The sequence below is a fragment of the Zophobas morio genome, unplaced genomic scaffold (assembly GCF_036711695.1).
Source record: "Zophobas morio isolate AGI-343-1 ecotype UQ-CSIRO unplaced genomic scaffold, CSIRO_AGI_Zmor_V1 ptg000008l, whole genome shotgun sequence".
Classification (NCBI taxonomy): domain Eukaryota; kingdom Metazoa; phylum Arthropoda; class Insecta; order Coleoptera; family Tenebrionidae; genus Zophobas; species Zophobas morio.
This window is the reverse complement of record NW_026972113.1, coordinates 6882040-6906453: the sequence shown is the minus strand read 5'-3', so window position 1 is coordinate 6906453 and position 24414 is coordinate 6882040. Positions and strand designations below refer to the sequence as shown.

Here is a 24414-nt window from a genome sequence, read left to right as displayed (position 1 = left end):
TGACAGAATTTGATGAAGCGTTGAAACAGTGCAGCCGCTAATGTCAACTAATGTGGCGCTAAAAATAAAAATTCCAATATTAGTGTAATCCTTTCCACAAAACTGAAAAAGGCGGCACAAAATGTCACCAAAATCATGGCCTTCTTCGACTACAATATTTTATAATGACCCTGTACAATATCTGTAGTATATTCAGAAAAAACTTGTTGGAAAATACCACAACCATTTAAAACATTTAATCCAAAAACAGCTACTAAAACTTACCGTTTTGTTATAAATTTCATCAAAATTCTTTTGGTTTGTACGAAAGATCTCCGGATAATTTTTAATCCAGGGACAAACTAGAGAATTTTGTATGTGGTGTTTTTAACCAAACACTTTATTTATTTTACTAATAATAATTAATTTAATTCACTTCTCTCGAAAGTTAACTAATTATTTTTTTTTTAAATAACATACAAAAAAATCTGCCTACAAATAATAAAAAAAAGATGAGACTCTACCAAATTAGATGTGCTTTGTCGAAGATAAAGAATTTAGCTTCACATGGACGTCTACAGGATTATTATAATTCTGTAATTCTATCTTTCTGTCATTATGTTCTCCTGTCATTCTGTCTTTATGCCATTCTGTTGTTCTTTGCTGCCGTCGGTCTGTCATTATGTCTTTATGTCAACATTTTTCGTTTATTCAGTTTTCGAAATTTTTAAAATTATCAATTTAGCAAATTTTTGGATTTCCAATTATCCGATTTTACGATTTTTTTAATTTTCAGTATATCGATTTTGGCAATACATATTTCGTTTTTTTGATTTTGCCCTTTTTCGATTTTTAAGTTTCTCACTTTTTATTCTTTGGATTTTTGAACTTTTCGTTTTCGCAGTTTTTCAAGTTCTTGATTTTGGATTTTTAGATTTCTGAAAGTTTTCATTTTATACTTTATACAATTTAGCAGTTTTTCCATTCGTAAAGTCGAAAAAATGAAAAACTGGGAAATGGAAAAACTAAAAAGTTGTAAAAAATTGAAAAAACGAAAAATTGCAAAATCAAAAAAATAGAAAATCGAAAAAATGCAAAAAGAAAATTAACAACTGAAAATAATTAAAGAATCGAAAAATTCAGAAGAAGAAGAACAGAATCGAATCGAAAAATTGGAAAACCCGAAAAATTGAATTCGAAAAATTTTATTATTACATATTTAAAATGAAAACTAAAAAAACTACAATTTTAAAAATTGAAAATCTAAAAACTGAAAAATTTTACACCAAAAAAAAAATAATGAAATCAGAATATTGGAAACCCGAAAAATTGAAAACACGAATTTTTGAAAAATCGAAAAATGGAAATGTCAAATCCAAAAATTGAAGAAATAAAGAAGGAACAATGAAGAAAAAAATAAAAACCGAAACTACAAATTGCAGTTCGAAAAATTGCAAAATCACATTGAAAAGTTGGAAAAACTGAAAATCGAAAAATTGGAAAATTAAAAATCGAAAAATTAACAATTGGAAACAATTAAAGAATCGAAAAATTCAGAAGAAGAACAGAATCGAATCGAAAAATTGGAAAACCCAAAAAATTGAATTCGAAAAATTTTAATTATTCAAAATTGTAAAGTCGAAAAACTGTAACATTGAAAGATGGAAAAATTGAAAAATTAAATATCGAGATAGTGAATAATTAAAAACGGAAAAATTAAAAAAATCAAAAAGTTTTAAATCCAATAACTGAAAAATGGAAATATTGTAAAATCGAAAAAATTAAAAAGTGTTTTTTTTTAATTACTATCATTATGTACTAGTATTACATATTTAAAATGAAAACACTGAAAAACTAAAAATCGAAAAAATAAAGAAAATGGAAAACCGAAACTCGTGAAATTGCAAAATCTGAAAGTTGAAACATTCAACATTTTTTCATGTTTTTGTTTCTTCAATTTCAAAAAGAACAAAAAAAAAATTAAAAGTGAAAAATGGCAAATCGAAAAATTGAAAAAACAAAAAATTATAAAAACTGAACATTGAAAAATCGAAAATTCTGAAAATAAAAAAATACAAAACCAAAAACCAAAAATCGCAAGACGAAAATTTGAAGAAATAAAAAATTGAAAAATTGTAAAATCGTAAAATTGAAAAGCCGATTTTTTTTAATAATAAAAACTAGAAAAACTACAATTTTAAAAATTGAAATCTAAAAACTGGAAAATTTTACACCAAAGTAATGAAATCAGAATATTGGAAACCCGAAAAAATAAAAACACGAATTTTTGAAAAATCGAAAAATGGAAATTAAAAATGAAAATTCAAATCCAAAAATTGAAAAAATAAAGAAGGAACGATGAAGAAAAAAAATAAAAACCGAAACTAAAAATTGCATATCGAAAAATTGCAAAATCTAAAAAGTGACACATTGAAAAGTTGGAAAAACTGAAAATCGGAAAATTGGAAAATTAAAAAACGGAAAATTAAAAAGTTAAATAATTGAAAAATTTTAGAATTGAAAAATGGGAAAATTCTAAAATCCTGAAATTAAAAAAGTGAAAAAGTTTAAAAACCCTTATTATTAAATATTTAAAATCGAAAAATACGCCAAATTAAAAAATCTAAAATGGAAAATTTGCAAATCGAAAAATTGAAGACTTAAAATACTGAAAAATTAAAAATTGAAGAAATGAAGAATTATCAAATCTAAAAAAAATTGAAAAATCCAAAATTTGAAAAATTTTACATTGAAAAAAGAAAACTAGATTATTAAATTAGTACAAACAAGAATTGAAGTCATTAAAATTTGAAAAATTAAAAAATGAAAAATGGAAGAGTTTAAAATCGAAGAAAAAAAATTAATAACAATTAATTACGAACAAAATTTAAATTGAAAAACTGTAAAATTAAAAAAAAAAACGAAACGAAAACTGCAAATCGAAAATCTGAAGAAATGGAAAACTGAAGAAACGACAAATTGAAAAGTCGAATAAATGAAAACAGTTTTAATTCCAATAACTGAAAAATGGAAAAATTTTAGAATCGTGTAATTGAAAAAGTGAAAATTACAAAAAAAATATTATTAATTATTAGGTGTTTAAAATTGAGATGGAAAATAAAAATTGAAGAAACGTAAAATTTAAAGAAAAAAATTAATTTATTTTATTTGAAATAAATTTAAATTCAACAACTAAAAAATGGAAATCTTCTAAAATCATAAAAATTCTTTATTACTATTACATATTTAAAACGAAAAATTGCAAACTGAAAAATTGAAAAAATAAAGAAAATAAAAAATTGCAAATTGAAAAATTAAAAATTGAAAATTCGTTGATTTATCCAAAAGTTGGAAAATAGGAAAATTCAGCGAAAAATGGCAAATCGATGAATTAAAAAATTAAAACTGGAGAAAGTCTACACTTCGAGGGATTACATTTTTTGGAAACTCGATTTGCTTCATGTTTAGCGGGAGTTAAACGAGCTTTTAATTTAACCTACTTTGAAATAACAACTCGACTGCGTTAGTTAGACAGATTAATAGAAATATGCAACAGTACAACTTCCAAGTTATGAAATTCCTCGAAAACTTCATATTACTTGCACTTCGCAGTAGATTAGAAAACTTTTATCTCCTGCTTCGTTATTTAAAACATACTCCGACAGCTTAATTAAACCTAGCTGTAATTATGTTCCGTAAATTTTATATGAACATTAAAATGTTTTGTTTAAAATATCGCTTTGAAGCGAATCGGAAAGCACAAAATTTATAGCAATTTCGCAGAAAATAATGAACCAATAACAGATTTTTTTAAGCCAATGTTTGTGAGTAACTGCCTCTAGCCGGTCCGCGGTTCGCCCTAAACAGGTCTGCTTTATGTGTTGGCCGAGATATGGCGGAATATCTGGCTTGGCGAAATTAAATTGGTTTCCTAAGGATAACGTCATTATTCTGGAAGTGAGCAAACTGACAAACGAAATAATAAGAGGAGCTTTGTCTTTAGTGCATACCTCGTTTGTAACATTCTTGTGCTAACTCCCACTGTAGTAAAAAGCTACTATTAGGTCGCAGTAATTTTCCCGTTCATTGAATTTTCGTCTTTCTTAGTTCGTTTTTACCGTCGATCCTTTTAAGTTGATCAGGCATCTGTGCACTTCTTACAGAAGATGGTTCTTTATAGAATGTCTCATTATGTGTGAGGCTTTCATCGTAGATATCGCAACGAACACTGACGATTTAAAACTTTTTGAAATTTAATCGGTTCGGGGAAAGAGAATTGTTGGCTTTGTGGGCGAGAAGTACGAAGTAATTTTGTGCGGGAAATGCATAAGGGTGAACGAGTTTTGGAATGTAGATTTGCTATTTATTTCTGTTCATGGGCGGTGTTGCGTCTAAAAGGAGCCGTAATTCCTTTGTATGCTAATGGCGTGCTGTTAATGCTCAACTACAAGTTTTGCTATATTGCAACGAATGCTAAACTATACTTCGTTAACTATACAACAGGAGTAATAAGTATGACACAATTAAAAATGTATTTTCTCTTCAAACGTATCTTTGATTGAATAATGAACTCTAATGGAAATCTACACAGTTTGTTTCACTGTTATTTGTTTTATATATTATACTACATTCGCTTAGCTTTTAATGGAACCACTTTAGTTTCACTAACTCATTTCTACACAGTTGCTTCTGTAGTGGACGCAAAACTGATGTAGAAAATCTGAAATTGTAAAATTGATAAAGTGAAAAATTTTGTAATTATTATTTTGTTATTCGTTTTTTCATTTCATTCATTTTTCGATGTTTCTTTCGACTTATTCAACTTTTCAAATTCTCAATCTCGGATTCCTCAATTTTTAATTTTTTAATTTTTCGATTCAATTCGCTATTTCTTCTTTCCAATTTTTCGATTCATTAATTTTTTTAAATTGTTGATTTTAGTTTTTCTCTATTTTATAACACGGTTATTCGTTTTTGATTTCCTTTATTTTTCAATGTCTCTTCCGACCTTATAATCTTTCGCTTATTCAAAATTTCTTTGATTTCTCAATTTTTTAATTTTTAATAATTTTTTTACTTTTTCAATTTTTTTATTCGATTGGTTTTCCAATTTTTTGTTTCATTAATTTTTAAGTTTATCGATTTTTAATTCTTCAGTTTTTCGATTTTTCAATTTTTCTGTTTTTTAACCTTTCGAATAAAGTGAAAAATGTTTCTGCTTTCATTATTTTTGGTTTTTTCAACAACTTTAATATTTTCAATTTTTCTGTTGCTCGGCTTCGAAAATTTTCGATTTTTCGTTTCTTCGATTTTTCGATTTGCAATTTTTCAATGATATTTTTTCGATTTTTCAATTATTCGTTTGATAATATTTTCAAGTTTTGATTTTAATTTTATATCGCATTTGATTCGTTTTTTCATTTCCTTTACTTTTCAACGTTACGAGAAATCAAAAATTTAAAAAAAAATTGTAAAATCAAAACAACGTAAAATCGAAAAATTGCAAACACTGAAACACTAAAATCTAGAAACTTAAAAAGGCAACAAACATGGAAAACCCAAAACTTGCAAAACAAAAAAATTATAGAATCGTCAAAATACTGTGACACTAAAAAATCAAAAAATTCAATTCGAGAAATTCAAAAGATAAAAATCGAAAAATTAAAAATCGAATAAATGAAAACGTTTTAAAATCCACTAGTTGGAAAATGGAAAAAATCTGAAACTGTAAAATTGAAAAATTAAAAATTTAAACTCGTGAAATTACAAATTCTAAAACTTCAGCAACCAAAAGTTGGAAAATCGGAAAACTGAAAACTCTATAAAATGAAAACTCGAAGAGCTACACAGACATCCTAAAACTGAAAAAATAAAAAAAAAATAAAATTCAAAAATTCCAAATCGAAAAATTGAAAAAACAAAAAAATGATAAATTTGGAAGATTGAAAAATGGAATAAACGAAAAAAGATTTAAAATCCAATAGTTGGAAAATAGAAAAAATCTAAAATCGTAAAATCGATAGAATGATAAAAAATTGAAAAATCGAGAAACTGAAAAAAAGACAAATTGAACATTGAAACCTAAAAATTGAAAAAAAAGTTATAAATTCAGAACACTAGAAATTGGAAAAATTTTAAAAATAAAGAAATAAACCTAAACAACATATTGCAAATCAACAATTTGAAGAAATAAAATATTAAACATTGGAATATTGACAAATTAAAACTTGAAGACTGGAGAAATTTGAAATTGAAAAATTGCTACATCGAAAAACTGAAGAAAGGAAAAAAATCTAAAAATTGAACTAATCAAAAGTTAGAAAATCGAAAAGCTGAAAACTACAAAATGAAAACTCGTAGAGCTACCAAGTATCGCAGAATTGCAAAAAAAAAAAATGAAAAATTGAAAAATTATAAATCGAAAAATTGAAGAATCGAAAAATTGTGAAAATAAAGAAATTAAACCGACACAAAATATTGAAAGATTGAAGAATCGAAAGATTAAAAAATGAGAAACATAATCGGAAAATTGGATAATTGGAAATCCAAAAATTGCTAAATTGATAAATTTTGAAATTGGAAAATGGAGGAATTGAAAAATCGGTGATTGAAAATTTGAAAGGTTGAATAAACGAAAAATTATAACCAGAAAATCGAAAAAAGAAAAATGAAAAATTGTAACAGAAAAATTGCAGAATTGAAAAATTACAAATCACAAAATTGAAGAAATGAAAAATATAAAAATTTGGAAGTCGATAAATCGAAAAAATTAAAGTTGCAAAAGCGAAAATTATAAACTGAAACAATGAAAAATGGAAACATTGAAAATTAAAAAATCGAAAAAATGAAAAATAATATTCAAGAACCTGAAAAACTGGAGAAAGGAAAAGTGAAAGATTAAAAAATGAGAAACTTAAACATCGAAAAACTGCAAAATCAAAAAAATGAAAACGTGTATTGTAAAATCGATATACTGAAAATTAAAGAAATCGGAAAATCGGATGATTGGCAATTCAAAGATTGCAAAAATTGAAAAATTTAAAAACTTGAAAACCGAAGAATCGAAAAATCAAAGACTGAAATTTTGAAAAATTAAATAACCGAAAAATTACAACATCGAAGAAAAACATTGAAAAAAATAAGGGAAATGAAAAAACATAAAACGAAAAATTGTAATATCGAAAAATTGCAAATTGAAAAATTGAAAAAACGAAAAATAGAAAAATTTGAAAGTCGAGAAATTAAAAAATTCAAAACATTGAAAAATGGGCTGAAGATAACAGTATTGTATTCCCAAATTTTCTGGAAAATGGAGTAAGTCAGTCTCGATTTAATTAATAAAATTTTTCAACTGTTCTAATAAAAAAAATGGAAAAAACCAAAAGATCCAACAAAATTTTCAATTTTTCCGTTTCTGGACTTTCAAATTTTTCAATTTTTTTGTTTCTTCAATTTATCGATTTGAAAATTTTCAATTTTGCAGTTTTTCGATTTTACAATTTTTTATTTTTCGATTTTTTTTGTTATTCGTTTTTTCATTTCATTCATTTTTCGATGTTTCTTTCGACTTTATAATCTTTCGCTTATTCAACTTTTCAAATTCGGATTCCTTAATTTTTAATTTTTTAATTTTTGGATTCAATTCGCTATTTCTTATTTCCAATTTTTCGATTCATTATTTTTTTTAAGTTGTTGATTTTAGTTTTTCTCTATTTTATAACACCGTTATTCGTTTTTCATTTCCTTTATTTTTCAATGTTTCTTTCGACTTTATAATCTTTCGCTTATTCAAAATTTCTTTGATTTCTCAATTTTTTATTTTTTAACAAATTTTTTACTTTTTCAATTTTTTTATTCGATTGGTTTTCCAATTTTTTGTTTCATTAATTTTTAAGTTTATCGATTTTTAATTCTTCAGTTTTTCGATTTTTCAATTTTTCTGTTTTTTAACCTTTCGAATAAAGTGAAACTTTTTTTTTCATTATTTTTGTTTTTTTCAACTTTAATTGTTTCAATTTTTCTGTTGCTCGACTTCGAAAATTTTCGTTTCTTCGATTTTTCGATTTCCAATTTTTCAATTATAATTTTTCGATTTTTCAATTATTCGTTTGATAATATTTTCAAGTTTTGATTTTAATTTCATATCACATTTTATTCATTTTTTCATTTCCTTTACTTTTCAACGTTACGAGAAATCAAAAATTTGAAAAAGAATTGTAAAATCAAAACAACGGAAAATCGAAAAATTGCAAACACTGAAAAACTAAAGTCGAGAAACTTAAAAAGGCAAGAAACATGGAAAACCCAAAACTTGTAAAACAAAAAAATTATAGAATCGTCAAAATACTGTGACACTAAAAAATCAAAAAATTCAATTCGAGAAATTCAAAAGATAAAAATCGAAAAATTAAAAATCGAATAAATGAAAACGTTTTAAAATCCACTAGTTGGAAAATGGAAAAAATCTGAAACTGTAAAATTGAAAAATTAAAAATTTAAACTCGTGAAATTACAAATTCTAAAACTTCAGCAACCAAAAGTTGGAAAATCGGAAAACTGAAAACTCTATAAAATGAAAACTCGAAGAGCTACACAGACATCGTAAAACTGAAAAAATAAAAAAAAATAAAATTAAAAAATTCCAAATCGAAAAATTGAAAAAACAAAAAAATGATAAATTTGGAAGATTGAAAAATAGAATAAACGAAAAAAGATTTAAAATCCAATAGTTGGAAAATAGAAAAAATCTAAAATCGTAAAATCGATAGAATGAAAAACATTGAAAAATCGAGAAACTGAAAAAAAGACAAATAAAAATCAGAACATTGAAACCTAAAAATTGAAAAAAAAGTTATAAATTCAGAACACTAGAAATTGGAAAAATTTTAAAAATAAAGAAATAAACCTTAACAACATTTTGCAATTCAACAATTTGAAGAAATAAAATATTAAACATTCGAATATTGACAAACTAAAACTTGAAAACTGGAGAAATTTCAAATTGAAAAATTGCTAAATCGAAAATTTGAAGAAAGAAAAAAATATTAAAATTAAAAATTCAAAACTCATGAAATTCCAAATGGAAAAATTGCAAAATCTAAAAATTGAAACAATCAAAAGTTGGAAAATCGAAAACTGAAAACTACAAAATAAAAACTCGTAGAGCTACCAAGGTATCGCAGAATTGGAAAAAAAATGAAAAATTGAAAAATTATAAATCGAAAAATTGAAGAATCGAAAAATTGTAAAAGAAATTAAACCGACACAAAATATTGAAAGATTGATGAATCGAAAGATTAAAAAATGAGAAACATAATCGGAAAATCGGATAATTGGAAATCCAAAAATTGCTAAATTGATAAATTTTGAAATTGGAAAATGAAGGAATTGAAAAATCGGTGATTGAAAATTTGAAAGGTTGAATAAACGAAAAATTATAACCAGAAAATCGAAAAAAAAAATTAAAAATTGTAATAGAAAAATTGCAGAATTGAAAAATTACAAATCACAAAATTGAAAAAATGAAAAATATAAAAATTTGGAAGTCGATAAATCGAAAAAATTAAAGTTGCAAAAGCGAAAATTATAAACTGAAACAATGAAAAATGCAAACATTGAAAATTAAAAAATCGAAAAAATGAAAAATAATATTCAAGAACCTGAAAAATTGAAGAAAAGAAAAGTAAAAGAAATGAGAAATTTAAACATCGAAAGATTGCAAAATCAAACAAATGAAAATGTGTATTGTAAAATCGATATACAAAAATTAAAGAAATCGGAAAATCGGATGATTGGCAATTCAAAGATTGCAAAAATTGAAAAATTTAAAAACTTGAAAACCGAAGAATCGAAAAATCAAAGACTGAAATTTTGAAAAATTAAATAACCGAAAAATTACAAAATCTGAAGAAACATTAAAAAAATAAAGGAAATGAAAAAACATGAAGTTGTGATATAAAATCGAGAAATTGAAAATTAAAGAACTTGAAAAACTGAGGTAGCGACAAATTGAAACATCCCCAAAAAAATACGAAACTAAAAATCACAAAATAAAAAATTCTAATATCAAAAAATTGCAGAGTTGAAAAATTGCAAGTCGAAAAATTCAAAACATTGAAAAATGGAAGAAAATGAAAAAACGAAAATTTGGAAAATTGAAGAATCGAAAAATTAAAAAATGAGAAACTTAAACATCGGAAAAGTGCAAAATCAAAAAAACGAAAATGTATATTGTAAAATCAACATACTGAAAATAAAATTGAATATTTGACAAATTAAATAATCGAAAAATTACAAAATCTGAAGAAACATTAAAAAAATAAGGGAAATGAAAAAACATAAAATTGTGATATAAAATCGAGAAATTGAAAATTAAAGAACTTGAAAAACTGAGGTAACGAAAAATTGAAACATCCACAAAAAAAATAAGAAACTAAAAAGCAAAAAATAAAAATTCTAATATCAAAAAATTGCAGAGCTGAAAAATTGCAAGTCGAAAAATTCAAAACATTGAAAAATGGAAGAAAATAAAAAAACGAAAAATTGGAAAATGAAGAATCGAAAAATTAAAAAATGAGAAACTTAAACATAGGAAAGGTGCGAAATCAAAAAACGAAAATGTATATTGTAAAATCAACATTTTGAAAATAAAATTGAATACTTGACAAATCAAATAACCGAAAAATTACAAACTCTGAAGAAACATTAAAAAAATAAGGGAAATGGAAAAACATAAAGTTGTAATATAAAATCGAGAAATTGAAAATTAAAGAACTTGAAAAACTGAGGTAACGAAAAATTGAAACATCCACAAAAAAAAATAAGAAACTAAAAAGCAAAAAATAAAAATTCTAATATCAAAAAATTGCAGAGCTGAAAAATTGCAAGTCGAAAAATTCAAAACATTGAAAACGGAAGAAAATGAAAAAACGAAGAATTGGAAAATTGAAAAATCGAAAAATTAGAAAATGAGAAACTTAAACATCGGAAAAGTGCATAATCAAAAAACGAAAATGTATATTGTAAAATCAACATACTGAAAATAAAATTGAATATTTGACAAATTAAATAACCGAAAAATTACAAAATCTGAAGAATCATTAAAAAAGTAAGGAAAATGAAAAAACATAAAATTGTGACATAAAATCGAGAAATTGAAAATTAAAGAACTTGAAAAACTGAGGTAACGACAAATTGAAACATCCAAAAAAAAAGAAACAAAATCAAAAAATAAAAATTCTAATATCAAAAATTTGCAGAGTTGAAAAATTGCAAATCGAAAAATTCAAAACATTGAAAAATGGAAGAAAATGAAAAAACGAAAAATTGTGATATCAAATAACTGGTGGAAGGTAAATATATCCAGATTTTTCGACAAATTATAACGTCGGATTTTGCGAAATTTATTTTTTTATAATAAATTAAAATAAGGATATGCGTGTTAATGTTAAAGTACCTGTTTGTTTCAAGTGAATTTTTCTACTATAATATTTTATGATGACGTCATTACATTTATGCAAGGTCATAAAGTAAATTAGACTAAACTTTGAGATGACGTCATAATTTTTTGGGAGGGATAGACAAATAAATTTTGATTAACGATTTACTATGATTACGGTAACCTTGAAATGTTTGCAAGATTTCAGAGCATTTTGTTATTCAATTTTTTTTTCCAAAAATCTGGATGTCCAGAGTGAAAACTCAACACGGATTTATACATCACAAGTTAACGGGTGGCATATTTTATTAAATTAAAAATACATATAAATGTAAATTTTGGAGATGGTGGGGATGATTAGTCAAATTTTAGCTACCGTGTTACCATCTATGATAAGTATTCCTAATGTATATACAAAATGTGACAACAATCGATCCGGTAGTTTAGTAATCGTTTAGATTACGTGTCTAATAAAAATCAGCTTACACTCAGGAAGTAAAAATCACAAAAATAAAACAACCAATAGTAAAAATATTTATTAAGAATTGATACATAAAAAATCCAGCTACCATTTTTTTCCTGGAACTATCATCGAGTCCCAGCTGCCCCCACCCATCCGTTTCCATTTCTTGTTATTTATGGCACGTGTGTAAATTACTGTTTCGTTTCTGTCAAAGTGGTATATCGCCCGTACTTCCACAACAAATCGACCCACCTCTTCCCGCTGAAAAATTATATTTAAACCCATAAGTTAGATTGCATCTTCAGCAGACACGTTTTTGGCAGTAGTTGGTTCGACCGTGTCCTGGGAACGAGTAGATATTGGATAACTTCCGTGCCGAGGAAACTTAAGGAACAATCCATAACTATAAAGAACTCTCCAGAACAAATTCTTCATTGATACAAAAGATAAGGAGAGTGCTTTTCCGGCGGTCTGCTACAAATTGACTTAAATTCATGGGGAATTGATGTGAATGGGTTTATTGGGGTTAATTTATAGTCCCAGAGAACAGAAAGCAGAACACTCGGTTTCGCTAAGATGAGATTACGTTCCACATTAGTTTTATTTATTTAGGGGATCGGCTATTGTTAGGTAACGACGTAGAGAGAGTCCGACTTGAAACAACTGCACCTGAATTTGACGTATCCACAATCACTTAGCTGGGAGGTTAGCGAGCTGGTTTCGACGGATGCTTGCCTGAATTCGTGGAAAAGGCGCACCAGAAGGGACCAGCAGTAAGCGTATGAGCCTGAAATTGTTCCTTATTACAATTTATACACACTTTTAGTACCCTGATCTTGAGACATTTTTAGTCAATATAAATTTCGCGAGTGAAAGTATGTATTTTCATTGATTGCCAGTTGCACTTGACATAATGTTCAGTCGCACATTTACTCCTCCAAAATTAATGAATGAGCCAATCTAAACATTTTCCTGAAAATTACGAATGCTCTGAAAGCTTGCAAACACTTTAAGGTTATCATTTTCATGGTAAACCGTTAATCAAAAATTTTTCAATTTCTCAACTTCAATTTTTTTATTTTTCGTTTTGCAATTTTTTGATATTACAAGTGACAAATTATAAAAATTGAAATGTTGGAAAAAAAGAGAAATAAAAAATCGAAAAGTTGAAGAACTGAAAAATCTAAAATTTAAGAAATCAAAAAATTGAGGGTTCGAAAAATCTATCAATACATAAATACAAAAATTAAAAAATGAGAAAAATCGAAGAAAAATTGAACAACCGAAACACTAAAAAATCCGAAAACTCAAAATTCGAAAAACTGAAGAATTGAGAATCTGAAAAAATCGAAAAATCGTAAAATCTAAAAATTGAAAAATCAAAAAATTGAAGAATTAAAAATCTGAAAATCGAAAAATCGAGAAACCGAAACATCGCAGAAACGAGAAATGGGAAAATCATAATGTCGAAAAGTCGAGAAGTGAAAAAATCGAATAATCAAAAAATCTAAAAATAGATCAATCAAAAATTCGAAAATTAAGAAACACCAAAAACTGAAATATCGGAAAAAAAGCTAAATCAAAAAATAAAAAAATCAACAAACCTGAAGAACCGAAAAATCTAAAATTTAAGAAATCAAAAAATTGAAGATTCGAAAAATTGATAAATCGATAAATCGAATTTTTAAAAATGTAAAAATTCAAAAGTCCAAGAAAAAGTGAACAACTGAAAAACTAAAAAATCTCAAAACTGAAAATTCGAAAAAGTGATATACCAAAAAATTGAAGAATGGAAAATCTGAAATAATCGAAAAATTGGAAATTTAGAAATGTTTCAAAGATTGAAATATTGAAAAATCATAAAATTAAACGGCGAAAAAAAATCGAAAAAAAAATTAAAAAATCGAGAAAACGAAATTTTCAAAATTAGAGAGATAAATTGAAACAATAGAAGTCGAGGAATTGAAAAATCGACACTTTTAAAAATAAAAAAACTGAAAAATCCCAAAAATTGAGAAATCAAAACTTGAAAAATCGAGAAATCGAAACATCGGAAAGCGGAAAAATTGAAACTTCGATAAAACTGAGAACGAAAAACTAATGCACAATTTATATTTCACAATTATTCGTTTATTCATTTCCTTTATTTTTTCAATGTTTCTTTCGATTTTACAATCTTTCGGTTATTCAAATTTTCAAGTTTCCAATCTTTGATTTCTCAATTTTCTAATTTTCAGTTCTTCGATTTACAATTTCCTGACTTTCCACTGTTTCGATTTTGTAATTTCTCGTTCCTTAGTTTTTCGGTTTTTCAACTTTCCTAATCAAAGAAATGGAAAAAACCAAAATATCAAACAAAATTTTCAACTTTAATTTTTTTAATTTTTCCGTGTCTGGATTTTCACATTTTTCAATTTTTCGTTTCCTCAATTTTATGATTTGCAGTTTTTCAATTTTACAATTTTTCGACATAATTTTTCATTTTCTGATTTTTTATATTCCCAATGTTTAAGTTTTCGATTTTTCATTTTTTTTTTGATAAATTTTCAAGTAGGTAGTTGATTTTAATTTTTTTCCCGATTTTTTTGATGTTCATTTTCTCGATTTTATATCGCAATTATTCGTGTTTTCATTTTCTTTATTTTCAATGTTTCTTTCGACTTTATAATCTTTCGCTTAATCAAATTTTCAATATTTGATTTCTCAATTTTCTAATTCGTTTTTTCTTCTTTCCAATTTTTGTTACATTAATTTTTAAGTTCCTCGATTTTTAGTATTTCAGTGTTTCAATTCTTTCAACTTTAGTTTTTTGAATTTTTCAGTTTCTCGACTTCCAAATTTTTAAATTTTTTGTTTTTTCGATTTGAAAATTTTCAATTTTGCAATTTTTCGATTTTACAATTTTTTATTTTTCAGTTTTTTTTTTGTTATTCGTTTTTTCATTTCATTCATTTTTCAATGTTTCTTTCGACTTTATATTCTTTCGCTTATTCAAATTTTCAAATTCTCATTCTTCGATTTCTCAATTTTCTAATTTCTCAATTTTCTAATTTTTAAATTTTTTTATTCGATTGGTTTTCCAATTTTTTGTTTCATTAATTTTTAAGTTTATCGATTTTGACTTCTTCAGTTTTTCGATTTTTCATTTTTTCTGTTTTTTAACCTTTGGAATAAATTGAAAAATTTTTTTGCTTTCATGATTTTTGATTTTTTCAACTTTTTTTCTGTTGCTCGACTTCCAAAATTTTCTATTTTTCGTTTCTTTGATTTTTCAGTTTGCAGTTTTTCAATTATGCAATTTTTCGTTTTTCGACTTTTTATGTTCCCAATTTTTAATTTTTCGATTTTTCAATTTTTCGTTTGATAATATTTTCAACTTCTTGATTTTAATTTTATATCACATTTTATTCGTTTTTTATTTCCCTTATTTTTCAACGTTACAAGAAATCAAAAATTTGAAAAAAAAGTGAAATGAAAACAGCTGAAAATCGAAAAATTGCAATTCGACGAATTAAACAATTGAAACACTGAAAAACTAAAATCTAGAAACTTAATAAGGGAAAAAAATTAATGAATCGAAAAATTGGAAAACCCAAAAATGGTAAAATCGAAATACTGTGACACTGAAAAATAAAAAAATTCAAAAATTAAATTTCGAGAAACTCAAAGGATCAAAATCGAAAAATTAAAAAAAAAAATAAAAAATCGAAAAATTGAATCGTTTTAAAATCCACTAGTTGAAAAATGGAAAAAATCTGAAACCGTAAAACTGAAAAAATAAAGAAAATAAAAAACCGAAACAAAAATTTGCAATTGAAAAAATGAAAAATCTAAAAATTGAAAAATTAAAAATTTAAACTCGTGAAACTGCAGGTCGAAAAATTACAGATTCTAAAAATTCAAGCAACCAAAAGTTGGAAAATAGGAAAACTGAAAACTTTATAAAATGAAAACTCGGAAGAGCTACACAGACATCGTAAAACTGAAAAAATAAAAAAAATAAAACATAAAAAATTCCAAATTGAAAAACTGAAAACGGAAAAATTGAAAAAATTGAAAATGAAAAACAAAAAATGATAAATTCGGAAGATTGAAAAATAGAATAAACGAAAAAGTTTTAAAATCCACTAATTGGAAAATGGAAAAAACCTAAGATCGTAAAATTGATGGAGTGAAAAACATTGAAAAATCACACTTTTTCGTTTTTCTATTTCTTTTATTTTGAATTTTTAAATTTTTTTTTTAAATCGAGAAAAAATTTGAAAAATCAAGAGATCAAAACTTGAAAAATCGAGAAATCGAAACACCGAAGAGCGGAAAAATTCATTTCCTTTATTTTTTCGATGTTTCTTTCGATTTTATAATCTTTCGTTTATTATTTATTTATTTATTTATTTATTTATTTATTCAAATTTTCAACTTCCCATTCTTTGATTCCTCAATTTTCTAATTTTCGCTTCTTTTTCTTTCCAGTTTTTCGATTCATCTTTTTTTTTCATTTTTAAGATTCTTGATTTTTAGTTTTTCAGTGTTCTTCAATTCTGCGATTTGCAATTTTTTGATTTTCCACCGTTTCGATTTTGTAATGTCTCATTTTTTTAGTTTTCCGATTTTTTAATTTTTCGGTTTTTGAACTTTCCTAATAAAAAAAAATGGAAAACCAGAAGATCAAAAGAATTTTTCAACTTTAATTTTTTAATTTTTTCGTTTTCGGACTTTCAAATTTTGCAATTTTTCGAGACAATTTTTCATTTTTCGATTTTTTATGTCCCCAATTTTTAATTTTTCGACTTTTCATTCTTTTTTTTTGATAAATTTTTCAAGTAGGTAGTTGATTTTAATTTTTTTCCGATTTTTTTATGTATATTTTATCGATTTTATAATAAAATTCTCAATCTTTGATTTCTCGATTTTCTAATTTTTACATTTTTCGGCTTTTTAACTTTTCAAATCATTCATCATTCAAATGGAAGTAATTAAAAATATAAAAAAAGTATGAAATCATTTTTTCAACTTTAATTTTTTCAGTTTTTCAGTTTCTCCATTTCAAAATTTTTCGATATGCAATTTTTCAATTTTACATTTTCCCGATATTACAATTTTTCATTTTTCAATTTTTATGTCCCCAATTTTTAATTTTTCGATTTTTCAAATTTTTTTATTTCACAAATTTCTCAAATTCCAGTTTTGAACTTTCCAATTTTTTAATGTTTCATTATTTTTCCTTTATTTTTCAATGTTACATTCTACTTTACAATGTTTCGCTTATTTAAGTTTTCAAATTCTCAATCTTTCGTTTTTCAATTTTCTATTTTAAAATCTTTTGCATTTTTCGATTCGATTCGGTTTACTTTTTCCCAATTTTTCGATTCATTACATTTTTTCATTTTCAAGTTTCTTCAATTTTTCGACTTTCCACTGTTTCAATTTTCCAATTTCTCGTTGTTTTAGTTTTTCGATTTTTCAATTTCTTCGAATTTTTTAATTTTTCGATTTCTCAGTTTTTCGGCTTTTCAAGTTTTCGGATAAAAAAAAAATGCAAAAACCAAAAAATCAAAAAATTATGAAACTGAAAACTCAAATTTTTCAGTTTTTCAACTTCCAAAGTTTTCAGTTTTTCATTTCTTCAATTTCTCGATATGACAATTTTTAATTTTTTTATTTTTATGTTCCCAATTTTTAATTTTTCACTTGATAAATTTTCGAAATCTTGATTTTAATTTTTATTTTCTCGATTTTTTAATTTTCTCGATTTTATATCACAGTTATTGTTTTTGTCATTCCTTTATTTTGCAATACTTTTTCGAAATTCCAATTTTTAAATTTCTCAATTGTGCAATTTTTGGATTTCCCAATTATTCAATTTCCCAATTTCTTTAATTTTCAATATTTCTTTTCTTCAATTCTTTAAGTTCGTGATTCTCAATTTTTAGTTTTTTTAGTTTTCATTTTATAATTTTTCGTAATTTCATTTTTGATTTTTCAAAATTACAATTTTGCAATGTTTCCATTTTTTTGATTAGAAAACTTAAACAATAAAAAATTGAAAAATAGAAAAACTAAAAAAATAGGAAATTGCAAAATCGAAACAATGGAAAATCGAAAAATTGCAACTCGATGAATTAAAAAATTGAAACAAAAAAAATCGAAAAATTGGAAAACCCAAAAATTGTAAAACCGAAAAATTTTAAAATCGTCAAAAACGGAATACTATAACATTGAAAAATCAAAGAATTAAAAAATTAAATATCGAGAAATTCCAAAGTTAAAAATCGAATAAATGAAAAAGTTTTAAAATCCAATAATTCGAAAATGGAAAAATTCTTGAATCATAAAATTAATAAAGCGATAAATTTTGAAAATTATAATAAAAACTTGAAAAAACGCAACAACTGAACAATCGAGAAACTGAAAAATCTAAAATTGAAAAAAGAAAAATGAAAAAATCGTAAGTAGAAAAACCGAAAAATTGAATAATCCAAAAATTGAAATTATAAAATCAGTACATTGAAAAACCGAACAATTGAAGATATAAAGAAAACAAAAAACCGAAACAAAAAGTGCAATTCGAAAAATTAAAAAAATGGAAACCAAAAAATCGAAAATTCGAAAAATTAAAAATTTAAAACTCGAATAAATGAGAAAGTTTCGAAATCCAATCATTGGAAAATGGAACAATTCTAAAATCGTAAAATTGATGAAGTGAAAAATTTTGAAAATTATAATTAAATTTTGAAAAATTGCAATTCAAAGAATTGAAAAATCGATAAACTGAAAAATCTAATACCGAAAAAACAAAAAATTGCAAATCAAAAATTTGAAGAAACGAAATATCAAAGAATCGAAAATTGAAAAATTAAAACCTGAAAACTGCGGAAATTTTAAATCGATACATTGCAAAATCTAAAAATTGAAATTTTGATTTTTTCAAAAAAATTTGGAAATTTTTTTAGAAAGCTAGAAAGAATTGCAAACCGTCAAACTGGGCAACCAAAAAAAATGAAAAGTTGAAGAACTGAAAAATTTTAGTCAAAAAATCTGCGTTGTTATTTATCCCACTGGTTTTAACTTTAAAGAGGTTATCAGAAAACAAAAATCGCACAAAATTTTTATAATTTTTCAAAGAAGCGGGATTTGAAATAAACTTCAACCAATTTTTTATGCAAGCTGTTAAAAAAGGGATGAATCATTTAACTTTATTAATTAATTTTCAATTTTTTAAATGTTTTAATTCGGTCACAGTTTTTATTTTTTAATATTTTGAGGGGTCAAAAACCCCATGAACGAGTCGAGATGGTGGGAGAAGCCGCAGGTAAGGTTTAAATTAGGGAACAAGAACGTGAAATAGTTTTAAGCTTACCTATAATAAGGAGTCCACAGGGCACAAAATAATATAAAATACGTGCGGACACCATTTTTACAATCAGAATAATCCCTCCAAGCAGAGAGGCTAGAAGCACCAATATTTCGACACCATATATTCCCAAATATGGAAGTAGATAGTTAGGGTGTTTCTAAAAAAATAATTGAACTTTTTGAAGCCAAAACACACGGACTTACTTTACTAAGACCCACAATCAGAAGAAAATTCGCTGCTAAGGATATAAAAAAGTACGTTAACAGTATACTCAGCAACATGACCCTAACGTAATCATCTTCGTCTTCCATTTCCGGGATCAAAACCGCTAGAGTAAAAATCGCTGCGCTCCGATAAATCTGAAAAAAAAATATTTTAGAATGAATAGTACAAACACACAGATAACTGGACTAGATTATTTTAATGTGAATCACTGCTTCAAGTGGTTGTATTTATAAAAAAACGACTCTTACAACTCCGAACCATCCAATAACGTATCCACCATTCTTCAGCGAGCACTCACACCTATCCTCCCACCAGAAACAATCTCGGTCTCTCATCTTCTTAATCACCCTCACCACCGCACCAACATGATGCAGAATCAATTTTATCGCCATTGCAACACGGCATCGACTAACATTTTCTTATCGTTATCAGTTATCGCAGAGTGCTCAGTCTTATCTCCGAAAAAAGAAGATACAACTATTCCCGATCGAGGCGGCTAAAAGCACGGACGTTCTTGCATCGTTTGCTTTCAATTACCCTTTATTGCACGCTCTTTCCCTGCAACATTTACTAGTTTAATGAATTTTTTAAACGATGCCGGCGACTACACGAAAAGAAATGGAAAGAGAATCCTAGGATGCGGTAAATAAAGTTTCGCGACGTTGCGACTCCAGAGACAGGAAGTCGTCTATTCAGATGAACGGGAGGAAGAGTTTTTTCGGGAAAAATAGAGGTATCTATATATTTAAGGGAGGTTTTGAGGCGTGAACAGGTCGGGGCTATTTTTAAACTCGAACGACGTTGCTACTGATATTGATGATTACCTAATTTATGATAATAATAATCTCAATTAAATTAATCGGAAATTTATCTAGAGCATTTCTAACAGAGTTAATATAAAAAGAAAAATGTTGGCGAGTATTTAGTCGTCATACAAGAAAATTAATTTTACCTAAGAGCACAGAAAGTCTGTTATATTATGAAGAAGATTATATAAGAAGCGAATCAAGAGCATATTTCGCCGAGCATGCAGCCATGTAAAATTAAATCTCTTCAAAAGATCTTAATGCTCTACACCACGTGGGGGGTAAACAATGTCTTGTAAGAAAGCTAAGAATTTTAAAAATTTTCTTTGTACAACCTCAATCTCCTTGCGATGAATTGCGTAGACGGGGCAACTTATTAAAACTGTTATTTTTGAAGTACTTTGAAAGAATTTCGGAGACCCTTTTTGTTTTGTTTTTGAAGTACTTCGAAATAATCTTCGGGGATCCCTTGTCTCGTTTTTGAATTACTTTGAAATTTTCTCGGGGAACTCTTTTGTTTTTTTTGAGGTACATATTTGGAAAGAATCTTGGGGATTCCTTGTGTTTTATTTTTGAAGCAGTTTGAAAGAATATCGAGCGCTCGTTGTGTTTCGTTTTTGAAGTAATTTAAAGGAAACTCGAGGAAGTTTCTGTGTATCGCTTTTGAAGTAACTTAAAGGAATCTCTGGTATCACTCTGTCTTATTTTTAGAGTAAGTTGAAAGAATTTCGGCGATATTTTTGAAGTAATTTGAAGGAATATAGGAACTCTGTTTATTTTGTTTTTGAAGTACTTTGAAAGATTGTCGGGTATCATTCATTGAGAAATTGAAAAATTCTTAAACTAACTAAAGTGACGAAAAATTGGGTAATCGAAAAGCTAAAAAATCGGGACATCGAAAAATCCAAAAAGCCGAAAAGTCGAAAAATCGAAAAGCTGAGAAATCGAAAAATCGAAAAAAAAAATTTAAAAACTGAAACATCAAAAATCGAAAAATCGAAAAACTAAGAAATCGAAAAATTCAAGAGCTGAATAACTGAGAAAACGAGAAGTCGAGAAATAATAAGGTCGAAAAACCAAAAAATTGATTATCGAGAAAGTGAGAAATCAAAAATTGAAATTTAATAATGTCGAAAATTGATAAATTGGAACATACATACCTAAGTATATCAAAAAATTTAAAAATTGAAAACCGAAGAATCGAAATTTTGTAAATCGTGAAAATAAAAAATCGCCAAATTGAAGAGTAAAAAAACTGAAAAATCCCAAAACTAAAAATTGACAAATTGGAAAATTAAATAATCAAAATTCTGAAAAAAATGTAGAAATTGAAAAATTCGGAAGATCAGAAAATTGGAAAATTGAAAAACTGGAACATCGAGGAACGAAACAGCAAAATATCAAGAAATCGAAGAATCAAGAAGTCGAAAAATCGAAAAGTTAAAAATTGCAAAATTGAAAAATTAAAAAACCGAAATATTTAAAGCCAAAAAGTCGAAAAATTGAAAGAGCAAGAAATCTAAAAAAAAAAAACATATCGGAAAAGTGAAAAATTAGAAAATAGAATAATCAAAATTTCGAAAAATTGATAAATTGAAAAATCCAGAATTTAGAAATCGCAAAACTAAAAAATTGGGAAATCGAAAAGCCGAAGTTAAAAATCAAAAATTGAAAAATCTAAAAATTTAAGAACTGAAAAACTGAGAAATCGAGAAATCAAAAATTGAAAATTTAGTAATGTGAAAAATTGATAAAATGGACCATACATATATCAAAAAATTAAAAAATCGAAAACCAAAGAATCGAAAATTTGAAAACTCCCAACACTGAAACATCGAAAAATTGAAAATCGAGAAAATAAAAAATCGAAAAACTGAAGAACAAAAAAACTGAAAAATCCAAAAACTGAAAATCGATTTCAAGCTCTGGGATGCCTTGAAGTAAGTTGAAAAGTCTCCGGTACCCACTGTGTTTTGATTTTAAAGTAGTTTGAAAGAATCTCGAAGTCTCGTAATCAGTATTGTGTTGCTTTTGATGTAATTTGAAAAAAAAAATCTCGGAAATCTTTGTGCGTATTATTTTTGAAGAAATTTATTATAATCTCGGTGTCCCCTTGTGTATTGTTTTTGAAGGAATTTGAAAGAATCTCGGGGACTATTTTCGTTTGTTTTGTTTTTTAAGTAATTTGAAAGTATCTTGGGGGACACGTGTGTTTTGTTTTTGAAGTGGTTTGAAGGAATTTCGGGGACCTCTTGTCTTGTTTTAATAGTAATTTAAAAGAATTTCTGGATGTCCTGTGGACCCTACTTTTGAAATAATTTGAAAGAATTTTGGGGACCCCTTGTATTTTGTTTTTGAAGTATCTTGAAAGAATCTCGGGGATCTTTCTTTTGATTTTGTGATTTAAAAGAATTTTGGAAACTCCTTTTGTTTTGTTTTGAAGTACTTTGAAATAATTTTCGGGGATCCTTTATCTTGTTTTTGAAGTAATTTAGAAGAATCTCTGTGTCCCCTTATGTTTTGTTTTTAGAATAATTTAAAAGAATCTCAGGGTGCCCTGTGTGTCTTGTTTTTGAAGTAATTTGAAAGAATATCAAGAACTCCTTTATGTTTTTTTTTAATAGTTTGATAGAATCAGAGGGCGGGGCAGTTGTATCTGGTTTTTGAAACAGTTTGAAATAATTTCGGGGACTCTTTTGTTTTGTTTTTGAAGTATTTTGAAAAAATCTAGGGAGTCTCTTGTTTTGTTTTCGAAGTGATTTCAAAAAATCTAGGGGACCTTTTGGTCTGATTTTCGAAATACTATCAAAGAATTTCGAGAACCACTTTTGTTTTTTTAACTAGTTTGAAAAAATTTTGAGGCACCTTATGTTTTGTTTTTGAAGTAGTTAGAAAGATTCTTCGAGATCCCCTGTCTTGTTAATTAAATTTAGTAATTTAAAATAATCTAAGGAACCCCTTGTGTCTTCTTCTAGAAGTATGTAGTTTAAAAGAATTTCGGGGCCCTTTTGTGCTGATTTTTGAAGTAGTTCGTAAAGATTTCGAAGACCTTTTTTGTCTTGTTTTTGAAGTAGTTTGAAAGCATCTCGGGGAACTCTTTTGTTTTTTTTTAAGTGAATATGTAGTTGGAAAGCATCTTGGGGATTTCATGTGTTTTATTTTTGAAGTAGTTTGGAAGAATATCGAGCGCCAGTTTCGTTTTGTTTTTGAAGTAATTTGAAAGAATCTCGGGGATGTTTCTGTGTATTGTTTTTGAAGTAATTTGAAAGAATCTCGAGGACCCCATGTGTTTTATTTTTGAAGGAGTTTTTAAGAATCTTGGGTGTCTGATTTTTGAAGTAGTTCGGAAGAAATTCGGGGAGCATTTTTTTTTGTCTTATTTTTGAAGTACTTTGAAAGAATTTCGGAGACCCTTTCTGTTTCGTTTTTGAAGTACTCCGAAATAATCTTCGGGGATCCCTTGTCTCGTTTTTGAAGTAGTTTGAAAGCTTCTCGGGGAACTCTTTTGTTTTTTTTTGAGGTACATATTTGGAAAGAATCTTGGGGATTCCTTGTGTTTTATTTTTGAAGTGGTTTGAAAGAATATCGAGCGCTCGTTGTGTTTGGTTTTTGAAGTAATTTGAAGGAAACTCGAGGAAGTTTCTGTGTATTGTTTTTGAAGCAACTTAAAGGAATCTCTGGTATCACTCTGTCTTATTTCCGGAGTAAGTTGAAAGAATTTCGGCGATATTTTTGAAGTAATTTGAAGGAATATAGGGACCCTCTTTGTTTTGTTTTTGAAGTACTTTGAAAGATTGTCGGGTATCATTCATTGAGAAATTGAAAAATTCTTAAACTAACTAAAGTGACGAAAAATGGGGTAATCGAAAAGCTAAAAAATCGGGACATCGTAAAATTGGAAAATCGAAACACCAAAAATCGAGAAATCGAAAAACTCAAGAGTTGAAAAACTGAGAAAACGAGAAGTGGACAAATAATAAGGTCGAAAAACCAAAAAATTGATTATCGAGAAAGTGAGAAATCAAAAATTGAAAATTTAGTAATGTCGAAAATTGATAAATTGGAACATACACACCTAAGTATATAAAAAAATGTAAAAATCCAAAAACCGAAAAATCGAAATTTTGAAAATCGAGAAAATAAAAAA

The 24414-nt window shown here is 26.3% G+C and overlaps 1 protein-coding gene across 1 annotated transcript; it reads right to left on the bottom strand.

Annotated features, from left to right (window-relative positions):
• Positions 1-11937: 11937 nt before the first annotated feature.
• LOC135124776 (uncharacterized) lies at positions 11938-19883 on the bottom strand. The gene is made up of 4 exons (XM_064049993.1): positions 19710-19883; positions 19440-19595; positions 19240-19393; positions 11938-12666 (listed from the first exon to the last, which is right to left on the bottom strand). Exons 1-4 carry the CDS (start codon positions 19851-19853, stop codon positions 12506-12508), a joined length of 615 nt encoding a protein of 204 aa, XP_063906063.1. The 5' UTR covers positions 19854-19883; the 3' UTR covers positions 11938-12505.
• Between the last annotated feature and the right edge of the window lie 4531 nt (positions 19884-24414).

Excerpts from the sequence above, each read along its gene's own strand:
- LOC135124776 (XM_064049993.1), bottom strand. The coding sequence starts at position 19,853 with ATGGCGATAAAATTGATTCTGCATCATGTTGGTGCGGTGGTGAGGGTG. Across the intron at positions 19,596-19,709 it reads TTATTGGATGGTTCGGAGTT|ATTTATCGGAGCGCAGCGAT; the intron begins GTAAGAGTCGTT and ends TTTTTTTTTCAG. Across the intron at positions 12,667-19,239 it reads CTGTGGACTCCTTATTATAG|GCTCATACGCTTACTGCTGG; the intron begins GTAAGCTTAAAA and ends GAACAATTTCAG.